Below are 27845 nucleotides of genomic sequence, written 5' to 3' on the forward strand. Positions count from 1 at the left end.
TCTCGAATACAGAGAACAAGAGGGTGGTTGCCAGAAGGGAGGTGGGTGGGGGGATGGACAAAACAGATAAAGGGGATTAAGAGTACCCTTATTGTGATGAGTACTGAGTAGTGTATAGAATTGCTGAATCACTATATTGTACACCTGAAACTAATATGACACTATATGTTGTTGACACTTCAATAAAAGAAAAAATTCTTGTCATAAGCAAAAAAAAAAAAATTTTTTTTTTTTTTTTTTTTTTTACAAAAGTAGCCTAAATCCAGAGTCTCTATTTCACAACTTCAGTAAGTAGGGTATGTTTTGCTCCTATTTTAGACCGTTGCGTGTTGGGGGTCATCCACGTAGAATGAGATGTTAGAAGACCATGGAGCTCAGCTTCCTACAGAAGACCATCAGCTCTTAGGATCGGGAAGTTCTCTGGAACAATCCTCTTCATTCTCCTCGGAGCAGGATAGATTCAGTGCACTCATCACGGGATGGATCCAGGATGTCGTCTGTGTTACATGACTTGAGAAGAACAAGGAATGCAATTATAATCTAAAAGACTGCCTGTCCTTCTACCCGTCCACGCACGTCCTGATCCCAGCGACACTGCTTCCTCCCTACGACATGACAGGAAGCAACTGGAACTCCATCCAATAATTTTAAAAATGCTTGGGGTAAGTTTTAAGGTTCAACCACGCCCACTTCTTTCTTTCTTCTTTGGTAAAAAGGCATGTAGGAGAATGTGTCATCTTTCACTCCTTGCTTTTCCTTACCTGAAATTCAGTCAGCAAGTCCTGGGACTGTCTTCCTGAAATATCTGTGGGGTTTTTTGACCTCCTCTCCTCTTCCAGGGCTATAGCCTGGGTCACTGAAATTGCTTGTCTCTCTGTCTATTCTGGTTCTTTTTAATTCAGTCTCTACTCCAGCCAAGAGAACAAATCATACACTGTGGCTCACCTGCTAAAAATTCAGTGCCAACCCATGCCTTCTGGATCAAATACATACTCCATAGTATGAAATACCTTGATTTTTTTCTTACCTGCCTCAACAATACTTTCTTCTCTGCCACAGTCTTTTCCTCCCTCCCACTTTGTTTATCTAGCTAACTCCTACTAATTCCAAAGAACCATCTCCCTCAAAATTCCTCCAATCTGTGCTCCTGATCTTATCTCTTGTTACACTCATAATATTATAAGTGCTTGTTTATCTTCAGTAAAGAAGTAAGACGTTACTGCATAAGAAGCTCCTTGAGGGCAGGAACTGTGTTTCTTGTCTGAATTTATGGTGCTTCACATGTGCTCAGAATCGATGACGAGGCATTTCAGGGAAGAACACAAGCAGAGGGAAGGAAGGATACACCACAGGTACAGGACCTGTTCAGGGAAACAGCTGAAACATCACAACCTGGGCCCCTACCTGGTGCATGCTGTTTCTCTGACTTATCCAACACTCAGTCTGGCTGAATGAACCTCCTCAATCCACCACGACCTGCCCAGCTCCCAAGTGTTGGACAGGTGGCTGCCAGAATTAGGATGATTTGTTTCTTCTTCCTGGATACTCTTTCTTCCATTGGCTTACCCACTGCCCTCGTCCATCTAGGTCAATTCCCCCAAGCGTATCTTATCCAAACTCAACCATGGAAAGTAGTATCATGTCTTAGATTGGTCTGAGGGCTGGCACTTAAGAGGATCAAATACAATTGGGGGGGTGTGTCTAAAAATTTCTCCTAAATCATAGAATGACATTTCCAAAATGTTTTTAAAGGGTTTTTAGTAACTTTTATGTAAAGAAGATAATTCTATGGTCAAATAAGTTTGAGATACAGTAGGTTAAACAGAGCTAAATGGGTTTCTTTGCTGCAGGATTTCCCTAAGCCTTAACTGTATTAACATGTTCTATGACTCTCCATGAGTATGCAGTGTTATTCAAACACACCCCTGTTAGCACACACGGGACTAGCATTCCACAGACCACAACTGGGGAACTATCACAAAAATGCACTTACTTTATTGGCTGTTGATGACAATAACTGAAAATGTTGGACTTAGTACAAATGGGCAGTTTTACTGTCAATGGTGATTTGGTTTGGTTTTGACCCTCTATCCCAAATTCAATGCATACCCCCCCATACAAATTGTTCAACTCCTGCGTTTAAATATTAAAATTCATCTTTCCATGGAAGATCACTGATAGTTTCATACTGGGGTAAACGGATTCAAGGTGTTTTAAGGTGGCAAGGCCCAAACATCTTTGTAATTTCAAAAGCACAGAGTGTGGTTAAGTGGTACAAAGAATCATTCTTCTCTTGACAGTAATCCACATTACTATTATCTCCTTAAAATGGTTTATGGTTTAATGGAATTTCTTATTACGGAGGCGAAACTTACTAAAGCATTGGATTCTGCACAGGTTAACTTCATTTCAAGGTCTTGGGGACCGGGGTAGGGAAAGCTGGAAGTCTGCCTAAACTGAAAGTGGTTTTAAAGAAATACTAATGAGTGTAACATAAGAGGGCCAGGAGGCCGCTGCAAGGTGAAATGAGGACACGTCATTCTGTATGAAGCACCTGTTTAAAACTAAAAGGAAAAACTTAATGAGACGGTTTTGCTAATTTTAAAATCTTGGTATATTTACTTTGATGTTTACCAGCATATTTATAATATCTTAGTCCAAAGAGGAGACTTCAAAACTATTATAAATCCTCCCTCCCCAACAATGTCCCCTAATTAGGAAGTGTGGGAAGGAAGGCGGAGGGGAATAACCACCTGAGAGGCAAGTTCAGCTGCACGCTTTCCTAGCAGACTTTTGGAAAAACAATATTCTTATGCTTAAACTAGTGTAACAGCCTCGATATAGACATTCCATTAAAGTTATAATGTAAACTAAGCAAAAGCAAAATGTCTAAGAAAAAAATGTAGTTATTGACTCTGAACAATGACTACGAGAAAGTTCCACTAGAAGGTTATCCTTGCCAGGAAACTTCTTTAGCGCTTTTTTTTTTTTTTTTTTAAATCAACAAGTCTACATCTGATCTTTTCCCAAATAGAAAAGTAACACCATAAAATATTCATTGATTAAGCTTATGTTCAAAGTGTACTTCTTGGTACCTGTTTAAAAAACACACACCCAAACACTAAACGTGCAATTACAACAGCTACTTACCAGGAAACAAAACAAAACAAACAAACAACAACAACAAAAAAATCCAACAACTAACAAAGGGATAAGGTTTCTATGCTTCAAGTACATATTTCACACTTAGGTCTTTTGTACAAACAAAAACCAAAGCTGCTAAAACTTCGGTGAAGTGCCTGGCAAAGAGTACATATTCAATAAGTGATTATGGCTGTGTTTTTGTTTTTTTTTAATAATTAGAACTTTGTGATTATTGCAAGAAAAATTTGGAATTCTTCCTTTGATGCTGGAACAGGGCCAGCTGGGTGTATACCACTCAATTTTATGTCCTGGTGAGCATTGTGCCTAAAGAGCTTTGACATAATCGGTATGATGAGATAATCCCAGCTTTACTGGCTTGGAGAACATTCTAGTATTAGAGATATTTCCTCTCTGATTTGTGTGCTTGGTAGCTCAACTGAGAAGAGAGAATAAATCAGCCCTGTTGACTCTGTTTAATTAATAAAGACCCCATGGTTCATAAAGTGAGATGCTCCTACTTAGTATGAAAAATTTAGAGGTCTGGAGAATAAATGAGGCTGACTATGGAATGTAAAAATCTTCCATCTGAACATACACTACCTCTGGCAAATGTTCCTGCAGAGAGTGCATCTGACCTGATTTGGGGTGCAATCAACGGCAGTTCAGAGATATCTGAAAATCTAAAAAGCATAATACTACTTGCCTCTGAGTGTTTGCCAAATCTGTTGTTGGGAAACACTAATATTCGATCTAGGAAGAAGACGGTGTTGTGTTTTCTTTCTTCCATAATATTAGTAAATTGAAAGACATATTTTAGGGCCTATAAAAAAAAAAGCCCTAAGAGAACATGCTTTATTTTATTGGCAAAGAAATGTAAGTGAATTATTTAAATCCCATTATAATTACCCTCCTTATGTTTCTTACCCTCCTAGCATGCAAAATGCTTTCTTTCGAAATTAAAATTTAGGACAGCCTTTAAGAGAAAAGTGGTTTAAAGACAAAAAGTACACTAGCTTTGAAGAAATTCATTCTTAATAACTGTCTGTGATGATGAAAGAGGTTCTTCTGTTAAACTCCATTATAAATGTCACTATTTATATATCATCGTGAATTTAGCAAGAGTGCATATATGATTTTATCATGATGAAGATAAGGTTGCAATATAATGTGACTAATTAACTTGCAGTGTCTTTTTTGGGGGGGGTGGGAGATAATCCTATGCACATAATATCCATATGAACAAGAAATTAAAGACAAGTAATATATGTTAATTCAATCTGTTTCTAGCATCAGTATCTTGGAATTACTGGAAAATTTTACAGCTGGCCATAAATAGCAAGTAGTAAAGACAATAAAAGATTTAAACTTAAAAAAGAATCCCAATTGAAAACAAATTGGAAAAAAAAAAGAAAACAAATTGGAAGGTAAGAACAGAAAGTGAACTGTGTCAATAAAATTACTAAAAAGTCACCAAACCTTGGTGAGGCAGCACATAATCTTGCCAGACACTGGTTATAAGACTGACTAGGAATTAGTAATATGAAGAATCCATTCCAAAACATGTTTAAGAGAAAATCACAAGCTGTTTGTTCCCACTGACATATAAGGAGTTCCCTCTTATATAACTTTGGAAATATATCCCTAAAATCAAAACGGATATTTCTCAGTAATTAACTCTGTAAATATCACAATAATAGTTTCATATTTTGTAATTAAACATTTAGAAATCTAGTGGGACTCTGACTAAATATTAGCAGGATCCCATCCAAACCTTTATGGTCTTCAAGACAAACTTCTTTTTGCTACATATTTATGGCAATTTATATAAAAAATATGTATCTTTTGAAAATTGAAAACTCTAATTAAAAAACCTTTGTATCTCAGATATCACATTATTATAAGAATCTGAAGCTATCGTAATATGTTACTTATACATAGTATTGGAAAAAACATTGCTGTCTCTAGACCTGTAAAAGATGAACACTGAAAAGAAAATTCCTGAGAAAAATATGGAAAATATAAATTATATCCTTTTTTTATATATCCTTTAAATCATATATACAGGTTTAGATTGCTGTCAATTACTGTACAGAGCGAAAACATCCCAGATCCAGAGCTGATACAAAAAAACTGTTCTACAGTCACAGATTACAGTTTTGGGCAACTCTTGAAAACTGATGCTGTTTTTCACTGTGATAGGATTACAGAATACAGAAGGCCTCAAAGAACATGTATTTAAACACTGGACTATTAGATACTAATGAACACAGAATTTTCAAGTTTGTATATTTGTACCTTCTTATGTTCCCTTTGGCAGTGCCCACCAAACTTTACATTCTCCCTTCCATATCACAGTGTTGTTACCAGGAGGTAGCTGTCCAGATGCAGACTACCTGTCCTAACTATCCTTATGTGAGCCTGTGTCTAGGTGCTGCCAATCAAGATGATACTTGTCTCTTGTGAGCAGGGGTTTTTAAGGACCTGGAGTGCCTTCTTTACTCTTATTCCTCATCTGCTAAACGAAGGCAGAGGACTCTGAGGACCAAGGAGGTGAGAAGCCATGAGTTAGGCAGAGCTGGGGTACCAAAGTCCACCAGCCAAAGCAAAGAAAAGCCACTCGTCCACCAGGAAGCTCTGAAGAGAGTATTTTCAAGATCAAGCTGTGACTATCACTCCCCCAGTACATACAACTTCGCCAAACTAAAGACGTTGGCTTTCTAGAAAACTACAGAAGATAGGCAATATATATATATTTTCACGCTACGTTAAAAAGGTCAATAATCAAAAGACTGTCAGAATATAGATTAGCGAAAACTAAATTTAATTAGAAACAACTTCGCAAGACCACTGCCAGTTTCCAGCTTAAATTCTCACTTATGAACAAAAGTGCATGAAATACTAAAGCTACTTCAATTTGTAATGTTCAGATGTTTCACTTTTTTATCCAATAAAATAAGTTTAATGAACATCTGATTAAGTATGTTTTTCTTAACTACCAAATTTGAAACTTTAAAAAAACTAAAATTAGTTGAAACAAAATTTCAACTAATTTTATACATATTCTAATTTTCTTTTTCTTAAAAGATTTATTTATTTATTTATTTGACAGACAGAGATCACAAGTAGGCAGAGAGACAGGCAGAGAGAGAGAGAGAGAGAGAGGAGGAAGCTGAGCAGAGAGCCCGATGAGGGGCTCGATCCCAGGACCCTGGGATCATGACCTGAGCTGAAGGCAGAGGCTTTAACCCACTGAGCCACCCGGGTGCCCCCTAATTTTATTTTTCTACCAAAGTTAAGTGAACTACACTAAAAATATAAGAACATGAATGGACATATTTTATCAGAGAAGAACTGAACATTCTAAAATGACAAAACTGGATGGGACTTTGAGAAGTTCCCTCCCCCACCATCTCTATAGTCTTAACATGTTCTATCCAAATATTACCGACTCCATAATGCATAAGTGCAAAAGCCACTTAAGAGTGAGCGCTATAAAATAGAAACTTTCAATTATAGTAAAAAATTATGGGATAAACACCAAACGTGCCATCAACCTTTATAGTTCTCTCATCAACTCTAAAATACTATTCCTAGTAGTGCCATCTTGGACTTGTTAATCAATGGACTTAACTGACTTTTAGGAACTTAGTTTATTTTGAAGAGAAAATGTTATACTTACTATCCTCACGCTATATATGAGAAAACTAATACCGAGAGAGGCAAAATAAGTTACTTCAGGTAATAAAACCGTGTTAGAGCCTGGATCTGGACCCAAATCTGACTTCTGAGAATTTAGCCATTCTGTTAAACTCTTCCCTGAGGCTCTGTTATTTGGGTGGGTTTCAACAATAATGTGTATGGCGATTCTGGGATGGGTTAAATGATCACCTAAAAGGGCTCTTCAGACTTACAAAATGAGGTAATTAAGGATGGGCTGACTGATCATAGATTACATAGTCTAAAATATTTTTTAAAGCACTTGCCACAAAACTCGTATTTTTATTAAGTAGGAATAAAAAGTACTAGCATGAAGCCTGCTTCCCCAGAAGTTTTACACTTTTCACATCATGAAAATGAATTCTTACTGTGTCTGTCTTCTTGCTCACCAGGCTGTTAACTTCTGGAGGGCAGAGAAGCCTTCTTTGTGTCTTTACAATCTCAGTGTCAGGCTCACAGAAAATGGGGGTCAATAAATGTATGATGTATAGATCCACCAGACTTTTCACTGGTATTTTTATTAAACCACAAGTAAAAAAATGCTCAGAAGTGGTAAACTAGCTTATTTATGATTGAGGGCCAGATAAAACTATCTTCAGATGGGATAATGCAGTCACCTCACCGTAAGAGATTCAGAAATATGCATAAAGACACTCAACTTTATCAGGAAAGCATTCAATTGACTTAAATATCCTAAACGTCACCAAATAGCCAGGACTACTAACCCTCTTCACCAATATTCTAATATCCGAGTAACTTGAAAAGGTCTATTCATCTATTTGGTGGAAGGAATAACTGAACCACTATGATAATCCAAACAATTTTGATTAGAGTTTATTTCCTAAATAACCAAAGTTATATGTAAACTTATTCAAATCCCAGGATTTAAGTTATAGTTGCTTACATCGAACAAATACTATTGTTAGCTAAACAAATCTTGTGTTAACTGGTAGAGTATAAAATGCTAACAAAGACAAATAGATGTGATGGTAAGGGGTGGCTAAAAGCTCACACTACCCCTCAATTCTCTAACCATTACTGAAGTGATTTTACTATTCTGCAATTTTCAGCCTCTGAAGTAACTCAGGATGCAGCCAAAGCCATGTTTCTAGGCATCTAACACCCAACAAATGGATGCAGATTTTTCCTAAAGGGGCCTGGTTAATGCTGACACTAAATAACAAGGTGCGTTCAGGTAAGGTCTAAGAAGACCCTCCAGCCCCCTCAATGTCATAGATCATTCATTTGATATGGATGTTTGGGTGTGTGACAGCTAGATCAAACTTGACATCGGATAAGCATTTTGTACTTTACAATGCCTTTTTTTTCCCCAAGATTTTTAAAAAAATTATTTATTTATTTATTTGACAGAGAGAGAGAGAGAGAGAGAGAGATCTCACAAGTAGGCAGAGAGACAGACAGAAAGAGAGGGGGAAGCAGGCTCCCCGCTGAGCAGAGAGCCCAATGCAGGGCTTGATCCCAGGACCCCGGGATCATGACCTGAGCTGAAGGCAGAGGCTTTAACCCACTGAGCCACCCAGGCACCCTTTTACAATGTTTTTTGATAGTGATTCCCCAATTTGCTTTTCATACAAAGCTCATAAACCTGACTTGTCTCTGTAAGTTTTACAACTGAAGAAACTGAGGCTCAGGGTGTTCAAGTACCCTTAGCTCACACAGTTTACTATTCAGTAAATTTCATACGGACTATGCAGACCTGGTTTCAAATCCCAGATGGCTCATGTACTAACTGGGTTACTGTGTGTCTCTGGGAAAGTTACTTGAACTCCGAGTCTCGGTTTCCTAATCTAGAAAACACGCAACACCTGCCTCAAATAGTGTTAAGAGATAACATGTATAAATCCTCTAGTTCCATGCCTGACGCATTCTAGGCGCAAGTCATAACCACTACCCTCTCCCCTCCACCTCTGACTCCCTGTATTAGTTTTCTGTTAGTGCAGTAACAAATTGCCACATAAAATTTAGTGGCTTTAAGCAACACAGATTCACTGGCTTACAGTTCTGTAGCTCGGGAGTCCGACATGGCTCTTGATGGGCTAAAATCAAGGTGTTGGCAAGGCTAATGTTCCTTTCTGGAGGCTCTAGAGGAGATTTCGTTTCCTTGCTTTCCCAGCTTAACGGCCACCCACATACTATGGTTCGTGGCCCCCATCTTCAAAGCCAGAAACACTGCCTGTCAGTCCCTGCTTCCACTTTTCCTATCTTTTTCTCTGAACCTCTTCTTCTGCCTCCCTCTTCCACTGTTAAGGACTCATGTGATTAGACTGGACCCACCTGGTTAATCCAGAATAATCTCCCTATTTTAAGACCAGCTGATTAGCAGCCTTAATTCCATGTGCAAACTTTATGCATGGAACCTAATGTATTCAAATGTTGTGGAGATTAGCACTGGGACATCATTGTGTGTGTGGGGGGGGAGGTCATTATTCTCCTTGCCACATACCCCCCTCCCCTTAGCTGCTTCATCTACTAAAGACTAGGGCACAAGGGAAAAGCCACTGGTTTGGATTAATTCTTGCAAATGTGCCTAAAACCTGGTAAGTGTATAAGAAAATGATATACTGCTCTGGAATGGAGATTATTAGATAAAGAAAAATAAGGGGCTGGAAAATTTATGGAAAGTAGTTTCAGATAAAGAAGCAACTGTTGTGAACTGAATTGTGCCCTTACCCCCTCCAATTCATATACTGAAGCCCTAACCCATTAGGTTATATTGAGAAACAGGGCATTTGGGGAGGTAAAGTTAGATGAGGTCATGGAGGTGAGGCCCTGAGTCCAATGGGACTGACGTCCTTGTAAGAAGAGGAAGAGACACCAGAGCTTGATCTCTCTGCACACATGGACAAGAAAAGAGGCCATGTGAGGACACAGTGAGAAGGTAACGGTCTGTATCCTAGGAAGAAAGGCCTCACCAGAAACCAATCCTGATGGCATGTTGACCTTGGACTTCTGGCCTCCAGAACTATGAGAAAATAAATTTTTGCTCTTTAAGCCAGTCTTGGCAGTTCTAGCAGACTGATAGAGCAACCGAATTTGGAAAGGAAAGTGTTTGACAAATAAGTTAGTATTTGTTAATTAACTTAAATAAAGGGTCCTGGAGGCAGAGATAATTCCACATTTGGCTAAATAAAAGTATAACCCCAGAAAGGTGATGAATTTCCCAAGTACTTCTTGCAATCCCAGAGGATTTGCTTACAGTATCCCAATAAAATGCTAAAAAACATGCTTGATGCCTCATACCTGTCACTGGTTAAATGGGGGGGAAAAAGGAGTTTGATGCAGGCTGTCTAGATCTGGATGTTTTATTCATTTCAGTGGGCTCTGCCACTCTGAATAACCCAAGCCAGCTGGCTGGCCTTTCGTTTAAATGACAGTTGCTCATCTAGCACTCTGTACTGCTATACCCCTTCGTAGATATTTATGGAAAATCCAGAGCTAGCTGTCTCAGGCTCCTGAGCAATGCAACCTCTCGGCTCCTGTCACAGGGCTTCTGTTTTGGCTAGTGGTTTCTATTTGCAGCTGTGCAAATGTTGTCATTTACAGCCCCACCACTGTCCAATAGCAGTACTGTAAAATAAAGGAAGGGAGGGAGAACTAACCTCTGTTCAACACTCACCATGTGCCAGGTATTTTGTCAGGGGCTTGCCGCCCCCCCCCTTATTTTATTCAATTCTCAAAACAAGCCTAGGAGATATAAACCTCTATCATTTTTGAATGAGAAAAGGGGATACAGACAACTGAAAACGGCATCGATTATACCAAGGTCACCCTCATAAATCGTGCATAAACACTAGAATCCAGGTGTGTCTGACATTATGGTCTGTATTTTTTTTTCCTCATCAATTGCTTCCCCAAATTGGCAATGACAGTATTCATGCATTTGATAAATGTTTATTCAGTCCCTATACCTACCAGGCACTGTTCTGGTTAATGGATATTCTAACAGTTACATACAAACCAGTGCATTGAATACAATTTATTCATAAGTAAGAAGTGTTTGGGGATAAAATATGTCCTCCTTCAAGCCATCTTTTGATTTCTTCATTACAGTCTCATGAAGAATGAAATGCTCAGGATTCTCATGCGCGTAGAAGGCAGTGAGGAGCTAACACGCACTCTCCTTATCTATGCTGAAATTAGGTGCCCAGAAACTGCCCCGTGCCTCATCAAGTGAGCCTAAGACTTATAGTCGTCTGTGAATGGGTATTTCTTAATTCACCCAAAATGAATCAAAGCAGCCAAATTAATGAGGTCTTCAGAAGGAGGGCTCCTGATAGTGTCCACTAAAGTGGAACTAAACTAGTCTGCCAAAGACTGAGGAAAAGTCAAAAGTAGCAGCTTATTATTTCCAATCCAGAAACCATCCGTTTCCTCTCCAACCTCCCCTCCAATCACCCAAATTTGTAATTACATTAGAATTACCCAGCATAGGCTATACTTGTAAAATAAAGTTAGGGGGTAAGAAAACATAACCTCCATTTTTTTCTCTTCTGTGTTCTCTATATAATTTATAAATGAGAGGACACAATGTAACTTAAGCCTTTAATTAATACAGTAAGCTGACAATGGCAAAGTCTTATTCAAATATAGGCTATGATCCACATTCTTTCCTCCCTGGGAACAATCTAATAGGATGTCCTACCTCAAGTCAATGAAGACAATCACTTAGGGTCATTAATTTCTCTGACTGGAGAGAAATGAAGACAGCCATGCCTACCAGAAATTATTTATCTTTTAGAGTCATTAAGGCAAAGCTTTTAAATACTATCTTACAAGAACTTCTTTGGGTGGCTTATCATCATTTATTTCATTATTTCAACCTACCCTCTGTATTATCACCTTGGCAGAGTTTCTGCATTAGCAAAATGCTCTAGAAGACCAAAGATGCAAAGATGTGGCATGTGTCCCCTACACCTCTCCCCCTCTGCCCCCACAGCAGACCCTACTGACAGACATCACCGAGGATGAATACAGCTTAGAATTCTTCACAAAACCATGTTTGAGACAGTGAGTTGAAATCTATTTGCCTTCTCTGCTCTAGACCAAAACTTCTGTTTCATTCAGAAATTACAGACTTCCTAGGTTCTACTGATAGATATTTGATTGTTCTAAGTATATTTCTTCCGATGTAATGGACAAAGTTTTTATAACACGAGGAGAGATCTCACATTGAAGGCATATCAACACAAATAGACACATTGAGAATTATAAGTTTAAGTAACTTTTAAAAACATATGATTAGGGGTGCCTGGGTGGCTCAGTGGGCTGGGCCTCTGCCTTTGGCTCAGGTCCTGATCTCAGGGTCCTAGGATCGAGCCCTGCATTGGGCTCTCCGCTCAGTGGGGAACCTGCTTCCCTCTCTCTCTGCCTGCCTCTCTGCCTACTTGTGATTTCTCTCTCTCTGTGTCAAATAAATGAACAAAATCTTAAAAAAAAAAACACCAAACCCAAATGATTATACCTACTGGAAAACTCACTAATCACTATACATAGCAGCATTCCATGTTTGAAGCAAGCGTCTAATACTGACATATCTGTGTTACTTACACAGATGTATAGGTTATACACACACACACACACACATATATAAAACATACACATATACACACATATAAATATAGATGTTTACATACAATATATACAAACTATGAGTGTGTGTGTGTGTATTTACATATATTGTGAAATAGCACTGTGGTAGGCACCCTTTAAGATAGGTCCCAATGATCCTCACCTTTTGGCAATCTTACTCTCTACACTGTACCAGGGTTGGTCTGTGTGACCAATTCCATATGGCAGGAGTGATGGTATACCACTCACTTTTAGGATTGGTTATATAGACACTGTAGCTTTTGTCTTCATATTTCTCTTGCTCTTACTCTTTCTCTTCTCTCTTGTTTTGGGGGAAGCCTGCTGTCTTGTTGTGTGCGGCCCTATGAAGAAAGGTTCATGTTTTGGTGAGGAACTGAAGCCTCCTGCCAACAGCCAGATGCGTGAGCTTGGAATAAATACACCAGCCCCACTAAGGCACTCTTGAATTCCCTAGCCTTGGCTAATAGCTTGATCCCACCTTCATGAGAAACCCAGAGAGAAAGAGTGAAAATGATCCAGTAAAACCACACCTGGATTCTTGACCCACTGAAACTGGGTGAGAAAATGTTTACTGTTTTAAGCTGCAAAATTTAGGAGAAATTTATCATGCAGCAATAGAATTCACATGATTATGATCATCAATCACAGTGAATCTGGATTTTTCAATAGCAAAGAAAAAGAACACAATGAAAGCAATGTAGCAGTAATGTCTGATTTGTAAGAATTAAATTAGGTTTTACTGCTAAACATAACTCTCATAGCAATTTTGTTAAATTTTATAACACATTTTAAAGTGGAATCATACCAAAGGACTACTGTAAATCTATAATAGTATACCATTTTCAAAGGGAAGAAACTGGGTAGGAAAATGGTTAAGTAAATCAGATAATTTCATCACAGCACCATCACGGTAACTGACATTTGTTGCTAAATTTAAGAATGCTGCAAATCTCTAAGGAGCAAATATGGAAGTCTTCCCTTGAATGCACTGGGGTGTGTGTGTGTGTGTGTGTGTGTGTGTGTGTATTTATATGTACACACAAAAGTGAGGCAATATGCACACATATGCCTATATGCATATATATACACACACATACATATATACAGACACATGTTTTTTAGTTCTGTGAAATGCTGGCTCTAGCAATGCCAACATTTTGATTAAATTTGTTTATACCAGGTAAAATGCCTTCTTCTCTTGCATGAGAACTTAAGTAGATGACTACAAAGTATTATTAGGTGTGCAATGGACATGTGCAGGAATATTCAATGAGGACTATATTTGTCTGGGCATTCTTGGGACAGCACTGACAGTTATTCCTTTGCCTGAGGCTTGGCTTCCATCAGATGGAACAATTCAATTTCCGGGAAGACAGTGACAGGTGTCAGTTTCAGGGAAGAGATTATATGTATACAGGCTATTATCTCCTCCAGCGTCCTGGAAGGGCAATTTCAACCTGTTCTTTTTAAGTAAACCTGAGAGAGGCAATGACCTGAGTTCATTACTTGCCATTTCCTGCCTCCAAAGTACATCTACCTGGTAAATGAACTACTCCTACCTCAAAATCTAAGGCTATCCAGGCTCAAAATTTCAGCTGGGGTAAATGGGAGGATGAAGAAGAAAAAAATAAGACAAAAAAGCTACACAGTTCCATGAAGGACATACAATGGATGTCTGTGTATGCAGCCATTATGGACGTGGCAACATCACTTATCTGAACCCAGCAGCTAGGAGCAGGAAGTAACCCCCATCAGAATGTTAAGAGTGAGGGGAGGGTGTGGGGCGGGCTGAACTTGGCTGGAAGTGTGTACTTTGGCTCAGGTGCTATGATAGGCTTTTCACATACATAAGCTCATCCATTCTGGACAAGAACCCTACGAAGTGCTAATATTCTCTCCATTCTGCAAATATGGAGAATTAAAGCTCAGAGAGCTTAAGTAAACATGCCTAAGGTCGTTCAGCTATCCTGTGGAGACACCAGCATTTGGACCCAAGTTCCTCCAAACCCAAAGCTCAGGCTCTTCTTTCCCCTGTATCAGATGGCTTTCCTATAATCAGTTCTACCGGCACTAGAACTCCTGAAGTTGACTCACACAAACCCCTACAGGCCCACACCCAAGACCTCTTCACAAGTGATTCACGTGAGTTCCATGGTCTGGCGTCCTGGCCTCCTCAGATGAGAAACGCCTGGGGAAGAGAGTGGGGTGAGTAAAAGATAAAAAAGGAGAATGGGGATAAGGGGATGGCCTAGCTGGCACATTGAGAGCCGCAAGAGACGATAGCTGGGTCTCGTTCTAGTTTATATCGCTTACCATGCCCCTGCAGAACTCACTAAAGATTCTGTTCAGTGGCCTCATTGTAGGAAGGCAGGGAAGTATGTAACACTTATTAAGTAAAACTTTGATCAAGAATAGTCAAGCTAAAATAAATACTGGTGCTTGAATGGGGTTAACTTCTAGCAGAAAAACTAACTTAGGGAAGCTACCCATTCCTCCACGAGGCTAAGGAGAGAAAGCACTGTACAGTGTTAGCTTTTCTTATCTTTACTATTTGGCCTTTCTAATCTCCAGGAGATAACTAAGTATTCTTAGAACCAAGTTTCTATTCTGCTGTTTTAAAATGGATAAGGTAAAGAAGACATCCAAATGGCCAACAGACACATGAAAAAGTGCTCAACATTGCTGCGCATCAGGGAAATACAAATCAAAACCACAGTGAGATACCACCTTACACCGGTCAGAATGGCTAAAATTAACAAGTCAGGAAGTGACAGGTGTTGGCGAGGATGCAGAGAAAGGGGAACCGTCCTACACTGTTGGTGGGAATGCAAGCTGGTGCAGCGACTCTGGAAAACAGTATGGAAGTTCCTCAAAAAGTTGAAAATAGAGCTACCCTATGACCCAGCAATCGCACTACTGGGTATTACTCTAAAGATACAGATCACAGGGGAAGGAAGGGAAAAATGAAACAAGACAAAACCAGAGAGGGAGACAAACCATAAGAGACTCTTAATCTCAGGAAACAAATGGAGGGTTGCTGGAATGAAGGGGGGGTGGGGAGGGATGGGGTGGTGGGGAGATGGACATTGGGGAGTGTATGTGCTAAGGTGAGTGCTGTGAATTGTGTAAGACTGATAAATCACAGACCTGTAGCCCTGTAAAAACACATTAGATGTTAATTAAAAAAATGAATAAGGTATGGAGCTCTCCCTAATGTTTAAAATATCTTTCTTGTCACATGGAAACATACGACATTAAAATAAGGAGGTGGAGGTGGTAAAGTGTGTGTGTGTGTGTGTGTGTGTGTGTTGGTGTTTTCCTACTGTGTGGCCTTGACCAAGTTAGCCTCTTTTCCACAGTTTCTCCAACTGTAATGGTGACACAATGAGACACAATGATATCTACCATTGTCCTCTGGGAAACAAATCTATCTTATTATCTCTTTCCCGCTTTCTTTATAAGTCAATATTAAGGTCTAGGAAGAGAATTGATGGGCTCCCAAAAGACAGGTTTAAGGAATATATTTAGATTTAGGTTTGAGGGATATATTTTCTATGCTGGAGTAGACTACATAAGTGTAAGTGTCTCTTTCTGTTCCTTCCACAGGACTTTGAGTTAGACCTCAGGGCAAATGGCTTGTTTATTCTTTCTCTTTTCTCCCCTCCTTGGATGCTATTCTTCCTTGTGGTAGGAGTCCAGCCCAAGACTATTGTTCTAGTCCGCTAGACACAGTGGCTTAAGCCAGCTGGGTACCAGGCAAGGGGAAACACTCACCATTTGGCTGGCCATCTCTTGCTCCCTCTTTGTCTTTGGTGATCAGTGATTGTGCCCTTGATATCCTTTCTTCACGTGGCACTAGTTAGGTGCTGACACTCAGCTTCGAGTTAGTATATACTACTGAAGAGCTGGCTGTGGCTAAGGAGTCCCCACAGGGTCCAGATTCATTTACTTACATTTTTTTAAAAGGCCTTTGAACCAGAACCCCGGTAAATAATTGAATGCTACATTTGCCTTCCTTTGATCAGGCATTTCTTTTGGGGACTTTCTATGAGACAGGCGTGGCTGAAGGCAGGATGCAACTCACCACCACCATAATACCATCCTGATAAAAGCCAACTGGTGTCCATTTTCTGAACTTTTGGGAGAATTAAATGATACATTGCACAGAAATATATACCTAACACATACCTGGTTATCAGGTTTTGGTCAATAAATGGTCATTTTTGGGGTACCTGGGTGGCTTGGTCGGTTAAGGGTCTGACTCTAGATTTCAGCTTTGGTCATGAACCTGAGGTCATGAGATCAAGCCCTGTGTGAGGCTCTGCATTCAGTGGAGAGTCTGCTTGAGATGCTTTCCCTTTGCCCCTCCCCTTGCTCACATGCTTTCTCTCTCTCAAAAAATAAATACATCATTACAAAGTTAATATGAGTGAAAAACCCAATGAAAACGTGAATATGGTTTTTCATTTTCCTGCCACCTCTACAGTACCATGATTCAAATATTCCAGGAGCTCAACAAGGTTAACCCAGTGTATCAGGGCACAACTCTCCTTCCAGAAGAGACATGATTCATGTAATCCATGCATGGGATTCCTGGGTCCTCTATTCCAAAAGTCCCTTTCTCCATTCCTTATAAACTATGTCTTTGTTTTATCACTTTTTGCTAGAGAACACAAGAAAAAAAATACATCACAAAAACACTCTGCCAGGTTTATCCCTATTTTTTTCCCCTCAAATCTTTTAAAATATGAAGCTTTTGAATTCTCACTGTTTTCAATGGTCATATGATTTTTCATGCCCCCCCCCACCCCTCATTATGGGCTTCTCCGTATGGCAAGTTAATCATAACTACTGGGCATCTACAATGTTCAGAGTTCTATGCTAAGAGCTTAACATTTAAAGACTGTATGAAGTAGGCCATACTTCTCTTACTTTATGATGAGAAAACTGAGGTAAAGAGAGGTATAGGAACCTGTGTAAAGTGACAGAGCTTGGGCATCCAGAATCTAGATACTGCTTTGGAAAATACCTGCACACCTGAAAGGACATCAAGGACATTATCTCCCCTTTCCTCTCCAAATGTGTAACAAGAGTACATTGCTAGAAGGTACAATAAAGGGAGTCTTTTAGGTCTCAGAGTCTTTGGGATTCCCATTTGTGTTCCCATAATGTCAATTCTGGCATGAGAGGAGCTCCTCAGAACAGAGTAGAAGTAGATCAGTCTGCTTTGTCCAGGGTAAAACTAATAACCAGTTCAGCAGATAGAATATGTATTAATGTTGAGGCTTTCAAAGAGACCTAGCTTTGAAAGAGTCCAGGACAGAAGAATCCTAGAGTCAAAAGACTCTGATTCTATTCTAGTTTGGTAATTTAATAGCTGTGGACTTTTGGGCAATTCCTGCAAGCTCTTATGTTCTTCATCCATAAAACAGCGAAAATAAGGCACACATACCTCAAAAGGTGTTCTGAACTGAGATAGGGTTTTGTTCACATTATGCCTCATTTATCTTGTTAGTAGTTATTTACGGTCTGTCTTTCCTCACTACTATATGAACTCCATGACATCAGACAACTAGTCTGTATATTTTACCACTGGATCTCCAAGGCATGGGACATTGCATAGCACAGAGCAAATGCTCAAAATATATTTGCAGAATGAATGAACTTTATAAACTGCAAAGCATTAAAAATGCTGATTATTATTAGTATTACTGCATTAAATATTAAGAAGTGTTAAGACATACAAAGTCGATTTTTTTCATTAGATATTAACTCTCATAAGTATTAATACTTTTAGCCAGAAGTGAATTCAGGCAGCCAATATTCAAGTTCAGATTGTGATCTTGTTCCAACTTTTTGCTGTTTCCCTTGAAATAATTACCAGTTTTCCCCCAACCCAACGATATCTGATATTAGCATTTAAATCACATGAAATGAAAATGGTGAGGCTTCATTTCTTGTTACTAATTTTTGTAACCTCCGAGAGGGTTTCTTGGTTTTGCTGATTATTCTGCAACTTCCAGGTTCTCTCCAGATGTGAAGGAAATTGCTTACTTGGTTGAGATGCTTGTACTTACTTGATGAAGTACTTGATTCCATCTGCTGTGTAAGCTTCCTCCCACCCATAAGGTAGATCTAGAGTGAAGGGAAACCAAAAATACATTTAATAAGATGATAAAGATAACTTTATTTCCTGGATGCAAACTTCCCACATCTTTACAATTATTTGAGTACATTTCTTGTACAAAATAATTTTCTCGAAAGGAGGAATTAAAACAATTCAGATGAGCTTTCAGATTCAGCATCTTCAGAACACAATAAATAAGTCTGGAACAGTTAACAATCTGCTTTAGTTGCATTAACTGGATTATGACTTGTCATTTACATGGGGTGAGCATTTTTGTCAGCAGGATTCAAGCAAAAATTTTTGGTGCAGGGGATGGTTTTTGCCTGAAGGCAGAAGGATGGACAAGACAGACCTTACTTGTCTATTCTGGCTCGACATTTCCTTAATTGGCTCCCTTTACATGTTTTCGCTCAGCTCTACAGGGTATTGGTGCATGAGTGCCCGATCAGCAGGGGCTTGAAAGTAGCTTCTGGACAAGACCGAATTCCTTGTGAAGTCTGAAAGTTTAGCAAAGTGATTTACAATGGATTGTGGTATTTTATTTTGTTAATTAAGAATTTTGTGTACTAAACATAAACGGCCAAACAATTTGCTAAACTTAGCTTTCATTTCTGTTAATGGGATTGAGAGTAGTTATTGAGCTATAAAGAAATGCAGATTGAAGTAAGCAAGAAATTATTTGGCCATATTTCTGTAAATGAGTACATTTGTGTCCTCATATCGAGAGAACAGGCCCACGTTGAGCAGCCCCATTCTTTTATATTGCAGCTATGGAAGGCACCCCTCTAGAATACAATGGTTTCTATCCTTCTGCGATATCCCTGCATGCTGCTAAGGATTTTAATTGACCTTTTGGATCAGTCTTTTGATCCTGGCTTGTCATGAATCCACTGATGGGTGTAATCTACATTAATGCACTAGAGAACAGACTCCATGGCTCAGGTAGTCTACTTCTTTGGAAAGAAACTGAGCTACCACAATAGATCACTGACTTACATTCCCCTAAGTCTCAGCATGAGGCTGAGCAAAAATGCACAAACTAGGGGTACCTGGGTGGCTCAGTGGGTTAAGGCCTCTGCCTTCGGCTCAGATCATCTTCCCGGGGTCCTGGGATCGAGCCCCGCATTGGGCTCTCTGCTCGGTGGGGATCCTGGTTCCTCCTCTCTCTCTCTCTGCCTGCCTCTCTGCCTACTTGTGATCTCTGTCTGTCAAATAAATAAATAAAATCTTTAAAAAAAATGCACGAACTATTTGAATGAAATAAAGCATCACTCTGTCACCATTCCCTTCTTTAAGAATCTTCCTTGAGAACGGTTCTGAAGTTGCTTTTATAATTAAGGAAAACAAGAACATTTTTATTTTAGATCTATTTCCAGTGCATTAACACAAGTTGTATAAAAAAAGACCTTGGCTAAAAATTCTGTAACGGTATCCTTTGTCGATGAACACAGGCCACCTAGGAGCTTCTTTGCTCTCTTGGTGAATAAATGTTCCTCTCTTAAGTAAAAAATGAGTGTTTCTGGGAAGGCAGCATAAGCGAATGGCTGGCTTCTTAGAAGCCCCCGAAGTGGCACCGTATCCATCTCTTCCAGCAGCACATGCCCAGGCACACGGGCCCCAATAATCTGCTGCTGCACCTACTCAAGGAGGCTTATTTTCTTTTTTCACACCTTCTGCATTTCACACTTTCTGTGTGATCATTGATCATGGACAACCACCTTGCCTGCAGGGAAGAATGTCATGAGTGTACAGAAGAATCTTGCTTCCATGATAAAAATGCTCAGAAATACTAGACTATCCAGTCAAAAAGGCAAAGAGACAGCTCAAGGTTAAGGAGAAAGTCATTCTAATGGGACTAAGGTTTTTGTCCAAATGATTTGTTTGTCCAACCATTGTAGCTATAATAATGGTTGGACAAACAAATCATTTGGACAAAAACCTTCTAAATTTTAAATCACAGTTTTTTTTTCATAAAAAGGAGAAAAAAATGTACACTTTAGTGCCTTTTAATCCACAGTGTCCTTTAAAAATTGAGACTGACATTGGAGTACCACACATTCTCTCTGTCATCAAAATAGAATTCCCGCCCTGATTCTTTTCTCTTTCTTTCTTTTCTTTTTTAAAGGATTTTATTTATTCATTTGCCAGAGAGAGAGTGAGCACAAGTAGGAGGAGCAGCAGAGGCAGAGGGAGAAGCAGGCTCCTTGCCCAGGACTCTGGGATCTTGACCTGAACCAAAGGCAGATGCTTAACCAATTGAGCCACTCAGGCATCTCCTGATTATTTTCTTAAAATTATTAAACAAGGACTGTAACTTCACAACAGACATATTAAAGGTACTAATCCATATTCATTTTAGTCAATATGGTTAATGAATGACTGTAGCCATAAAGATGATTCTTTTGTGTTAAATAATATGCACAGCTTATTTTAGGATAAATTCTCTATTCTGAAAAAATAAGCATTTCTTTTTAGAAGACTGAATGGTTTCTTCTTTTTCATGCAGCTACTATAATCTGAAAAACAGAACTGGAGGCTAAATTGATAGTAATAATCTCTTAGTGATAGTTTAGTACTAGAAAACACAATCACTGTCCAGTTATAAACTGAAAAACACAATACTGATAAACCAAGTAGCTTACTTTATACAAAAAGAGCACTTTTGATTTACACAAGCTTGTATGCTTAAGCTAGACCCCGTTTTCCATTAGTAAATGATTTCATTTCTTCACAGCAAGTGATTTGGGCAAAATTATAATATGATCTAAATACTTTTCAATAACCATTATTATTCCAAGGCATTACATTTTTTTCTCCATTCCTCATTTGCTTTATTCTTATAAATACATAATGTTTCTACTTTTCCTTTTCATTTTGTATCTGTCTTAAAACTATTATTATAACCATAATCACTTGAAATTGTTTCTGATTGGAAGTATTTGTCCATAGACTCTCACATAACATTCTCTCCATCAGTGATCATCTGTTTCAAATCAACCACTTCATGGGGATGGCTCCAAAATCTTCGTGAGTATCTTGCCAAAGTAAGAGTATTATACATATTTAGCTGTCACCTAAAACTCAACATATCCAAAACTAAACTCATCATGTTTTCGTACAAACTAGTTTCCTTCCAATTTTCCAGTCTATTTAGGTAATGAGATTCTCTTTGTCATATCTGGCCCATTCATCAGATACGTATCGATCACTTATTATGTGTTCAGTATTTTACTTTGTGTTCAATATGCAATGATGAACAAATAAACTTGGACTTGGTCTATGGAGCCTTAAAACATAATTATAAACAAAGACATCGTTAAAAATAGAAGTACAATGACAGAAAAGTGTTGAATACTGTGAAAGAGTAACTTACAGCACAAAGACTAAATCCCTGAACACACAAAGAACTACACAAATCAGTAAGAACAGGCCAATGATGAATAGGAGTCAGGGGAACATGCTGAACATTCAGGACACAGAAAAGACAAATGCACTTAAACACATGAAAATATGCTTAACTTTACTCCTTATGAGACAAATACAAATTAAACTGTTATGAGATGTCATGTATATCATGTTAGTAAAGATTAAAAAGTTGTTTAATAAGACACTGTGTTGAAAGTGTGAAGAGACAGTCATTCCCATACTGATGGGAGTATAAATTGTTAACATATTTATAGGAACTTGTCAATATCTGTGTAAAATCTTTCTTTCTTTCTTTTTTTTTTTTTTTTAAAGATTTTGTTTATTTATTTGACAGACAGAGATCACAAGCAGGCAGAGAGGCAGGCAGAGAGAGAGAGGAGGAAGCAGGCTCCCTGCTGAGCAGAGAGCCCGATGCGGGGCTCGATCCCAGAATCCTGAGATCATGACCTGAGCTGAAGTCAGAGGCTTTAACCCACTGAGCCACCCAGGCGCCCCTCTTTTTTTTTTTTAAGATTTTATTTATTTATTTGACAGAGATCACAAGTACGCAGGGAGGCAGGCAGAGAGAGAGGAGGAAGCAGGCTCCCCGCTGAGCAGAGAGCCCGATGTGGGGCTCGATCCCAGGACTCTGGGATCATGACCTGAGCCGAAGGCAGAGGCTTTAACCCACTGAGCCACCCAGGCTCCCCTATCTGTGTAAAATCTTAAGTGCTAATAATAACAGCTGACATTTGTTGAGTGGTTATGTGCTAGACTGTTCCAAGTACGACACATGTACCAACTCTGTTCGGCCTCATGGCCATTCTAAGAGGTACTGTGATCATCCCCATTTTACAGATGAGGGAACTGAGGCACAGAAAAGTGAAATCATTTGTCCAAGTTACATGGCTGGCAGGTGGCAGCAGCCAGACTCTGAAGCACTATCTTCACTGTCCTCATGTACCATTTAAACCCGCAATTCTTCTAGGAATCTAGCCCACAGGTATGTTTTCTGTACAAGATTAACTGTTAAAACAAACAAGGATCGGCAATTATCTAAATGACCACCAATGGGGAATGACTGGAGACAACATATCCAGATAATGGGATATTGTCCGGCTGTGAGAAAAAACGAGGAAGTAATTTCTGCACTAATTTGGAAAGGGGATGTGGGATAAAGGACCCCTGGAGGAACTGCCGTTAAGGAGGTATAGACATGGGAAAGAACACTCTAGGCTGAGCAGACAAGCATGTGCAAAGGCTCTGGGGATAGGACAAACTTGGCACATTTGAGGAAGTGAGACATCACTGTTGCTGGAGTATAGTGAATGAAGGAGAGGATGATACAAGATTTGGCTGGACAGATAAGCAAATATGACTGTGCAAGGTTTTGCAGGGCATGTTAAAATTGTTTGAAAGTTTCTTAAAAAAGAAGCAGGAGATCTGCTTCTCATTAAGATGAGGAAAACTGCAAAGAATTTTGCTCCCACCATATGCGGGGAAAAGCTGTACAACCTAAAAAATATAATAATTTTTTTGAGTCCCTCAGAGACTGAGTTCCTCACCTGAGCTGACCCTGAGGTGAACTGAATTCCAAAGGGTGATGAGCTCCTCCAAGAAAAGATGCGGCGCGTGAACTCTTCTCTCTTGGCAGAGCGTAGTAAGAAACGATGCCATTAAAGTGGGTAAGAAGGAAACATCTAAAATTTTAACAAATTTGTAAGACTTATGGGCTAGCATGATAGTTTTTAGTATTTCTGGGAGCTCAGCTCCTTACCTTCCCCAAGGAGAATCTGCTCTCCCTAAACAGCTCCTTGCTTACGAGAAAAATTGGGGATGGGCAAGAGACCTGAGAGAGCCCTATGGGTGGTGCAAGCTCATGCAAAACCTGCGAAGTTTTGAGAGGAAGAGGGTGTACCATCCATGTTCTGGGCCCTGCATGAGTACAAGATGGTGATCAACTACACTATAAGGGACAAGCATAAAGCTGCAGAGCCCTCAACCCTCTCTAATGTGAAGGAATAGCTGGCTGTGGCCGGGGGAAGGCAGGAGACACCTCCCCATCCTGGACAGGACACTGAGTGACATGAAGAAAAGTCATCTGATCCTGGGGGATAGAAACTGTCACACCCCAACCCCTGCCCAAACTCCAGGAAAATCTTGTTTGTCCCAGTGAGGGGCATAGAGCCATAGGAAACCTGATGTCTTCTTCATCCTGCATGAGCACTAAGTCACTGTAGGGGCAAGGGCAGGAAACTTTTCAAATCCAGAATCCTATGATGATACAAAGAAGAATCTGACATCCACAAGGAGACGGGCAGGAAACCCACTTGAGCACTAAGTAGGAAATAGGGTTGTCTGCCACTGAGGAGGGACAGGAAGGCTGAGAAAGTCCTTACCCTGTGACTTGGGCACAGGGTCTGCTAAACCAGAGACTGGAGTAGGAAGACCAAGAGCCTCTCCCCAGCCCTTACTCCCCACATCCAGCTCTAACCTTGCACGGAACAAAAAGCAAGAGCCATCTATTTGTTGCAGAGGGCAAGGGAGCAACATTAAACATCCACATCCACTGTGATGTGTGTACAGCCTGCTGCCTTCCGGCTGAGGACCAAGCAGGAACACTGAGAAAAACCCTCCAGCCTTCTGGACCTTACATAAGCACAAGGGAATGGCAGAAAACCACTGGACGACTCTAAATTCATTGTGATTGTAGAAACGAATGTAAATCCAGCTTGCCTACAAATGAGACCGAATGCCCCACCCTCCCCCACTACCATCACCTGCCACGCTAAGGGCCTGACAGAGATGAGACAGGCCCACTTCTGGGCTTAAATAATATTTATTCCAGTGTCCATGGTTCTGTATATTCAATGTCTGACATTGAATCAAAATTATGAGACACAGGAAAAAAACAAGAGAAAAAAAATAGGGATCGCTGTCAAAAGATAAAACTACCAACAAAATCAGATTCAGGGATAAATATAATATTGGACTTTAAAATAATTATGATTGGGGCACCTGGGTGGCTCAGTGGGTTAAGCCTCTGCCTTCGGCTCAGGTCATGATCTCAGGTTCCTGGGATGGAGCCCCGCATCGGGCTCTCTGCTCAGCGGGGAGCCTGCTTCCTCCTCTCTCTCTTCCTGCCTCTCTGCCTACTTGTGATCTCTGTCAAATAAATAAATAAAATCTTAAAAAAAAAAGTTTTAAAATTATGATTATGCAATAAAAGATCTAGTGGAATCTAGTGAATTATGATTGTCTAACCTATACCAATGCTCGTTACTTATGTATATTGTGCAGAAGGTGGAAGATTGAGCTTGTGGGGGCTTACAGTCTTGTGACATAGCGTGACAGGACAGAGAGCCGAGTGAACTGAAGGGATTTGTAAGAATGTTTGAAATACTGGGCCCCAGACAACAAAATGAATGAGAAGACAAGTAAAAACTACAGTGGAGGCTGAAGGATAGAGAAAATGGCTGGGAGGTCTGACTGAGGACCATACAGCATGTAATGAGCTGGGGAAGTGGGAGGTTTGAGCCACCATCTGTTGATGCCAGGGCTCTCGGTGAAAGTAGAGGACCACAAATGTCAGTGGACAAAAGCACAGAAGAGTAAATGTGGTGGGTTCACATGGACGGCAATGGCAGGAGCTGGGAAGGGGAGAAAACTGGAGAATGAGAATTCTGAGAATAAAATAAAGACAATACCATCAATCTCAGAATTCAAAGAGAGCCAAATTTACTTGAAAAACACTTGTACTATGCCTCCATCAGAAAGGATGAATACCCAACTTTCTGAGCAACATGGACGGGACTGGAAGAGATTATGCTGAGTGAAATAAGTCAAGCAGAGAGAGTCAAGTATCATATGGTTTCGCTTATTTGTGGAGCATAACAAATAACATGGAGGACATGGGGAGATGGAGAGGAGAAGGGAGTTGAGGGAAATTGGAAGGGGAGGTGAACCATGAGAGACTGTGGACTCTGAAAAACAACCTGAGGGTTTTGAAGGGGCGGGGGGTAGGAGGTTGGGGGAGCCAGGTAGTGGGTATTAGGGAGGGCACATATTGCACGGAGCTCTGGGTGTGGTGCAAAAACAATGAATACTGTTACGCTGAAAAGAAAAAAAAAAAAACAAAACACTTGCTAGTGTAATTGTTATAAAAGTTCAAATACATCTTACTTCTAGGATCTGTTAACTTGAGAGGAAGAGAGGGAGGGAGAGAAGCAGAGGGTGAGGGAAGAGGGTGGGGTAAGGGAAGGGAAAACAGAGAAGGTGAAAGAGAGGTTTCTAACTCATAGTAAGGTTTCCCTAAAGAATCATCACACAGTACAATTTTCACTTGATTTGCAGTCAGAAAATCCAAATCTGTATGTAATATTCTTCAAGTACAATTCAAATAACCATGGAATAGTAATAATTTATGAAGTCTCAACTTTCTCATCTACAGTATACAGTAGTGATTAATAGCTGTTGTCTCACCTGGGGGGTATCATGAGACTCTCATTAGATAATATAACCTAAACAATGATATACAAAAGGAGACCATTATTAGTCATAGTAATGAAAATAACAGCTCATTCTTCAGAGCTATGGTTCTAGAGATAATATAGAGTAATGGATGCTTCATATAAAAAATAAGTATTTAAATTATCCACAGGGGAAATCTCTACTAAGGTGTACATCTTTATACAATCCTCTTCTTAATACAGGAAATGATATAGTCTCTATTTCACCCATGATAAAATCTGTTGAGTGGTGTGATGGTAAATATTTGACAACCACCTCTTGCGGGGGTGGGGAGGGTTGGAGAGAGAGCTCATTTGTAGCATTTACTGATTTCTGTAGTGTAATTACTCCTACCATGACTCTTTTCAAGCTACTAATGTGATGTCACTGGCTACAGGGTTGGGAAGCAATGCCAAGTGGTACACCAATGCATTGTGTTCCCAGGTCTAACAGACTTAGATAAGAACAAAGATGATAGTACAGTGTAGGAAAATGATTAGGAAGTGGTGAGTTCTGAGTATTTTAAAAAATATTTTATTTATTATTTATTTGACAGAGAGAGATCACAAGTAGGCAGAGAGGCAGGCAGAGAGAGAGAGAGGGAGGAAGCAGGCTCCCTGCTGAGCAGAGAGCCCAATGCGGGGCTCAATCCCAGGACCCTGGGATCATGACCTGAGCCGAAGGCAGAGGCTTTAACTCACTGAGCCACCCAGACACCCCAAGTTCTGAGTATTTATTACCTTTTTAAAAACATGTACTTTAAATTTACAGTTTAAATATTTTGATTTTTAATAAAGTCCATGTTTGACAGTCAGCACATTAAAAAGTACTAGCCAGCTCCAATATAATCTCTGTGGAGCCCACCTCTCTCTTAGTTCCTTAGTCCTAATAGAAAGTTCCAAAAATCAAATGAGAGAAATACCATTTTGTCCATTAGGTGATTCCATGAAACTGATTATTACCACCCTCATCTGATGATGTGAAGAATCACTGCCCTAATAGTGAATGGTGTATTTAGTAAATGTTTACATAAAGCTTTCTAGGTACCTGGCATTCTTCCAGGCATCTCCTAAACATTAGCTCATTGTATCCTCATAACAATCCTTTGCGATTGCTACTATTATTGACCTTATTTGACAGGAGAAAACTGAGGGGTATGGAGCTTTACGTAGCTTGCCCATTGTCACACTGCTAATAAACAGAGCAGTCACAGTTTGAACCCAGGCAATCTGGTGCTACAGCCTAGGCGTTTAATCAGTGCTGTGATGCTTTCGCTTCCCTAATTCCTGGGTGCACTGCCAACGATCGACATTTCAAAACGGTCAAATAACAC

General features: G+C 39.7%; 1 protein-coding gene across 2 annotated transcripts in view; it reads right to left on the bottom strand.

Moving 5' to 3' along the window:
- Positions 1–202: 202 nt before the first annotated feature.
- The window catches only part of STXBP4 (syntaxin binding protein 4), a 161622-nt gene continuing 133979 nt past the window's right edge, over positions 203–27845 (bottom strand). For both annotated transcript variants that reach the window (XM_080825320.1, XM_080825321.1), the window contains 2 exons: positions 18549–18606; positions 203–510 (listed from right to left, as the gene is read on the bottom strand). In XM_080825320.1, the coding sequence (XP_080681446.1) occupies positions 396–510; positions 18549–18606 (173 nt within the window). In that variant the 3' untranslated portion in view covers positions 203–395. The remainder of the gene's footprint in view (positions 511–18548; positions 18607–27845) is intronic.

The sequence above is a fragment of the Martes martes genome (genome assembly GCF_963455335.1).
Source record: "Martes martes genome assembly, chromosome: 16".
Taxonomy (NCBI): domain Eukaryota; kingdom Metazoa; phylum Chordata; class Mammalia; order Carnivora; family Mustelidae; genus Martes; species Martes martes.